This window comes from Hypanus sabinus, chromosome 14, assembly GCF_030144855.1.
Source record: "Hypanus sabinus isolate sHypSab1 chromosome 14, sHypSab1.hap1, whole genome shotgun sequence".
NCBI classification, from domain to species: domain Eukaryota; kingdom Metazoa; phylum Chordata; class Chondrichthyes; order Myliobatiformes; family Dasyatidae; genus Hypanus; species Hypanus sabinus.
Window position 1 is genome coordinate 103,990,107 of NC_082719.1, and position 6,000 is coordinate 103,996,106.

The following is a 6,000-nucleotide window of genomic DNA, read 5'->3' on the forward strand; positions in this document are numbered from 1 at the left end:
AAGTTACTGTCATGGACAAACTATCAGGTCAGAACGTTGATAACAAAGGTAGTGGGGGGGACAATGTCCATTAATAATGTAGTAGTGTAGGATCATCTCTCAGTAGTTTGTAATGTCAATGTTTCCCTTGTGTTGGGCCAACAATCTGCCCCTCATCTTACCCATGTCCTTTTGTAAAGTCAAATTCAACTGCCATTAGACTATTTTAAATTAGAGGACATATGGGAGCCTGAAGACACACACTCAACGTTTCAGGAACAGCTTCTTCCCCTCTGCCATCAGATTTCTGAATGAACAATGAACCCATGAACACTACCCTCACTATGTTTCATTTTTATTTGCTCTCTTTTTGCACTACTTATTTAATTTATGTATATGTTTCTTTTTTGTAATTTATCATTTTTTATTATTATGTATTGCACTGTACTGCTGCTGCAAAACAACAAATGCCAGTGATATTAAACCTGATTCTGATTCTGATTGTAATTAAAATATCTGATTTGGGCATAAGCTTGTAGAAAGTATAGTCATAGAGTCATAGACAACTACAGCACTGCCCTTTTGAGCCATCTAGTCCATGCCAAACTGTCGACCTACACCAAAACCATAGCCCTCCATACCCCTCCTATCTAGGTACTGAACTGAAAATGAGAGTACTTATGAGAGAAAATGTTCCCCTTCAGGTTTCCTTTTCACCCTACAACTGTAATCTCTAGTTCTAATCTCACCCAACTTCAGTAGAAAAGGCCTGCCTGGATTTTGTTGTTGTCGAGTCTGACTCTTTGTGACCTCATGAACACCTGCACACCAAGCCTTCTTGTTGTAAACTGCTTCTCCAAGATCCCCCAAGGTAATACATACTGTCTGAATAATATTATCTATCCATCGTAGCCACTGTCCTCTTCTTTTACCTTCTGTTTTACCTAACACAAAGAATTCTGTCTCCTCATGATGTGGCCAAAATATTTGAGCTCCTAGTGAGCAATCTGTACTAATTCAAGTATTGGCTTGTTGGATCTTCTTGCTGTCCAACGAACTCTTAACGCTTTCCTCCAGCATCCAAGTTCAAAGGCATCAATTCTTTTGTTTTCAACCTTACTAATAGTCCAGCTCTCACAGCCATACATCACAACTGGAACTACCATAGACTTGACTATACAGATCTTTGTAGACAATGTTATGTCTCTACTCTTCAGTATTTTATCCAAATTTTCCATTGATGCCATCCCCAGCAGTAAGCACTGGTTGATTTTGTAGAAACCTTTGAACAGAGGAAGATAAAATCTCTCACTGCTTACACTTCCTTTCCATTTATTACCACAGAGTTAATATGGCCGGTCAACATAATTGCGGTTTTCTTAAAATTGAGCAACAAGCCAGCTTTAACACTTTCTTTTTCCACTTTGATTAGAAGCTTCCTCAGACTCTCCTCAATTCCAGCCATTAGAGTAGTATCATCTGCATATCTGAGGTTGTTAATATGTCTGGCAATTTTGCTTAAAACATTTGAGTTCTCTAGACCAGCACTCCTCATGATGTGTTCAGCATATAGATTAAATAAGTAGGGTGGCAGTATACAGCCTTGTCATGCTGCTCTCCCAATCTTGAACCAGTTTGTTGTTCCATGTTCAGTTCGAACTGTTGCTTCTTGATCTTCATTCAAGTTTCTCATAGGCAGATCAGATGTCCAGGTATCCCCATTTCTTTAAGGATTTGCCATAGTTTATTATGGTCCACACTGTTGAAAGCTTTAGAGTAGACAATAAGACGATAAATACTTTTCTGGAATTCCCTTGATTTCTCTATCCAGCTTAGGTTAGCAATTTGGTCTCTGGTGCCTCTGCCTCTTTTAAAGCCAGCTTGTACATCTGACAGTTCTCATTCCATACATTGCTGGAGTCTTGTTTGCATGATCTTTGGCATTACCTTGCTAGCATGTGAAATTAGTGAAATTGTTCAGTAATTTGAACATTCCTTTACATTTCCCTTCTTGGGTGTTGGGATATAAACTGATCTTTTCCAGTCTAAAGGCCATTGTTTGGTTTTCAAGATCTGCTGGCAAATTTCATGCAACACTTTTACAGAACCACCTTTCAAAGTTTTAAACAATTCAATTGGTATCCTGTCACATCCTGCAGCCTTATTATCGGCAATGTTTTCTATTGCCCATTCCACTTCACTTTCCAGAATGTCCGGCTCTTGATCGATGAGGGAGTCATTGCAGGTGTCTTCACTGTTGGGATCTTTCCTGTACAATTCTCCTCTGCATTCCTGACATCTCTTTATTGATGTCTTCTGCTTCTGTAAGGTCCTTCCCTTCTTTGCTTTTTACTATACTCATTTTTGTATGAAATGTTCCTTTGATTTCTCTAATTTTCTTGAATAGATCTCTTGTTTTTCCAATTCTCTTGTCTTCTTTGCATTGCTCCTTTAAGTATCCTTATCTTTCCTTGCTATCTTCTTGAACTTTGCGTTCAGTTGAATGTATTTGTTCCAATCTCCATTGGCCTTCACTTCTTTTCACTGCTCAGCCATCTGTAGAGCCTCCGCAAAAAGCCATACTGCTTTCCTAGTCTTCTTTTTGTTTGCAATAATTTTTGTTACCACCTCTTGTATAATTCTCCTTCATCTATCTGTAGTTCTTCTGGCTTTCTCTCTACCAGGCTTAATCCATTGAATCTGTTCTTCACCTCCACGGTATATTCTTGAGGGATGCTCTCAACATCAATCTTTGCTGGTACATTGGTTTTCCTGATGTTCTGCGGTTTCATTCTGCATGTTACAACAAGCAGCTCGTGGTCTGAGCCACAATCTGCTCCTGGTCTTGTTTTAGCTGACTGTATAGAGCTCTTATCTCTGATTGCAAAGTCTGGTCAATCTGGTTTCAGTGTTGACTGGTGATGTTCATGTATAGGGCCGCCTCTTAGACTGTTGAAAGAGGGTAGTTACTATAACCAGAAAGTTAATTTGGCAAAATTCTACCAGTTGATGTCCTGCTTCATTCCATACTTCAAGGCCAAAATTGCCTGTTATTCCAGGTGTTCTGTGATTTCCAGCTTCGGCATTCCAGTCTCCAGTGATAAAAGTAACATCCTTTTTTGGTGTAACATCCAGGAGGTGCTGCAGTTCTTCATAAAAATGGATAGTTTCATCCTTTTTGGCATCTGTGGTTGGAGCATAAACCTGGATCACAGTGATATTGAAAGGCTTGCATTTACCCTATCTATATCCCTCTTAATTTTGTATGTCTTTATCAAATCATCCCTCATTCTCCTACACTCTAGGGAATGAAGTCCTAACCTATTCAACCTTTCCTAAAACTCAGGTCCTCAACTTCTGATTGAAGGTGCAGAGATGAAAGTTTCTTGTTTCTCTTATTCAATTGTTCTGGCAACATCCTTGGTCTGTTTTGTGGTGTTATTAGATAATACAGAGTCCAACTGACTCTTCAGAGTATCTTCTTCAAGATGGCCAGTAACTGGAAGGGCTTGACAGATTGTCTTACATGGAATTAATCATTTTATGTGTCTTTTTGTCCCCACAGAAGTTCCCAGAGCTGAAGTTCAAGTATGTTGAAGAGGAGCAGCCAGAGGAGTTCTTTGTTCCATACATCTGGTCACTGGCTTATAACTCCACAGCTGAGTTGTATTGGGACCCACAGCAAGTCCAACTATTTACCATGGATTCTGGCTGATGACCTACTTCTCATGTGATTGGTAGTGGGGAGGTGGGGGGTGTAATGGTATCAGAACAATTGAATAAGAGAAACAAGAAACAAGAAACTTTCATCCAAATTTCATGTGCTCTGCACCTTCAATCAGATATTCATAACCCAAGCAAGAAAAGGAGAACTGAGGACATACCATAAGTACTCACTCACGTATCAGGGTGCTGCTTCAGATGGATGGAGCAATTAATTGTAATTGCTCATGGCTCAATTTCTTGAATAGTAGTATGAGAATGAATCGTTTTGCCAATCCAGGGCAAAAGGTGATGTTCCCATCCAAATAGTAAATACGGGGAAGGAGGTTAACAAAATATCCCATAAGTGCAACGTTCAATTTTCCTGATTATATTCTGAACACCAATATTATTTATTGCTCATAATAATGTTCAATTAAACTGTTTTAGAATTGCGGTCTTCCTGATCCAAAGTTGTTTGTAGATAAAAAATAAACTGAGACAGAATAAGGCATTGTTTTATTTAAGTTATAATAAAAGCTTTAAGAAATTAGTTTCTGTACTCAGGTGATACAGGCTCTGGACAGATGATGTTTAATGCAGGGACTGCCTGGCACTTATCCTGATGATCAAGCAAGCAATGATAATGTCAGTGAACACTTCTAAACTGCATGTTGAAATGCTTATGTGCACAATGATGAGCAAAGCTTAAAATCAAAATGTTGTTTAATAAACAAATCCCAGTAGATATGTATTTTCAAAAGAAGAATTTAGATTATAATAAATCTGTGATGTAATTTGACTACTTACTGAACCAGTTTTGCTTCCTGGTTGATATACATAATTGGGGTGCCACGGTTAGCGCCATGCTGTTACGGCTCAGAGCGTCAGAGTTTGGAGTTCATTTCTGTCATCCTCTGTAAGGAGTTTGGACGTTCCTTCCCGTGACCACATGAGTCTCCTCTGAGTGCTCCAGTTTTTTCCCCTAGACTAAACACATACCGGTTAGTAGGTTAATTGGTTATTGTAACTTGTCCTGTGTTCAGGCTAGGGAATCAATGTAAGACCACATGCACAGGGCAGACATAATTTGACTACTTCCTGGACAAATGTTGTTATATAGTTAAATAAAGCAGGAAGGGAAGGGCACAGAACAAGAGATTCTGAGATCCTGGAAATCCAACCTGCCCTCTAATCCAGACAGCATCCTGGTACGCTGTTCTGTACCCTCTGCAAAGGGAAAGACACAAGTCTGGACATATTCACAGAAGGGTTAACCAGTAACTATATACTTACCAAATGCTTCCTTCAAAGTAACTAGTAATATCAATAATGACAGTGGCTCTCAGAATCAGAATCAGGTTTAATATCACTGGCATACAGTATGTTGTGAAATTGCAGTACATTGCAATACAAAATAATAAAACTATAAATTACCGTAAGAAGTACATATAAAATTAAGTTAAATAAGTAGTGCAAAGAGAGAAGGAAAAAATATTAAGGTGGTGCTCATGGATTCAGTGTCTATTCAGAAATCTGATGGCAGAGGGGAGGAAACAGTTCCTCAAATATTGAGTGTGTGTCTTCAAGCTCTGGTACCTCCTCGTTGATGGTAACACATCCTGGGTGATGGGGTTTCTTAATGATGGATGCTGTCTTTTTGAGCCACCACCTGTTGAAGATGTAGAGGCGAGTGCCCATGATGGAGCTGACTGAGTTTACAACTTTCTGCAGCTTTTTCCAATGCTGTGTGGTGGCCGCTCCATACCAGACAGTATACATCTAGTTAGAATGCTCTCCACAATACATCTGAACAAATTTGCGAGTGTCTTTGGTGACATACCAATTCTCCTCAAACTCTGAATCCAGTGGCTGGTGATACATGGCAGAGCGGAACACTGACTTCTCCAGAATGCAGGTCATTTAGAGCCAGAGAGGAATACCTCTAACTCCTCTGCAGAAATAATTCAGTCAAAGTTTGTTTTAAACAAAAACATTGTGAAACTTGGTCCTGGACATGATCTTCTTGCCTATTAAGATAAATCTATGAAGAATTTCAGGTAGTTTTCCCTACAATTCTAATCGCATGCCAAGGTGGTGTACTGGTCAGCACGATGCTATTATAACTCGAGGCATCGGAATTCGGAGTTCAATTCTGGCACAGTCTGTAAGCAAATTTTTTACATTCCCGTCTCTGAGCATGTGGGTTTCCTCCCTCAGACCAAAGATGTACCGATTAGGTGGTTAGTTTAAAATGATTAGGGTTAAATTGGTGGGTTGCTGGGTGGTGCAGCTCAGTGTATCAGAAGAGCCTCTGTA

The 6,000-nt window shown here is 39.5% G+C and overlaps 1 protein-coding gene across 2 annotated transcripts in view; it reads left to right on the forward strand.

The window, feature by feature from the left end:
• dym (dymeclin) overlaps positions 1-4,483 on the forward strand; it is a 361,807-nt gene extending 357,324 nt beyond the window's left edge. For both annotated transcript variants that reach the window (XM_059989749.1, XM_059989750.1), the window contains exon 17: positions 3,545-4,483. In XM_059989749.1, the coding sequence (XP_059845732.1) occupies positions 3,545-3,694 (150 nt within the window). In that variant the 3' untranslated portion in view covers positions 3,695-4,483. The remainder of the gene's footprint in view (positions 1-3,544) is intronic.
• The last annotated feature ends 1,517 nt before the right edge of the window (positions 4,484-6,000 follow it).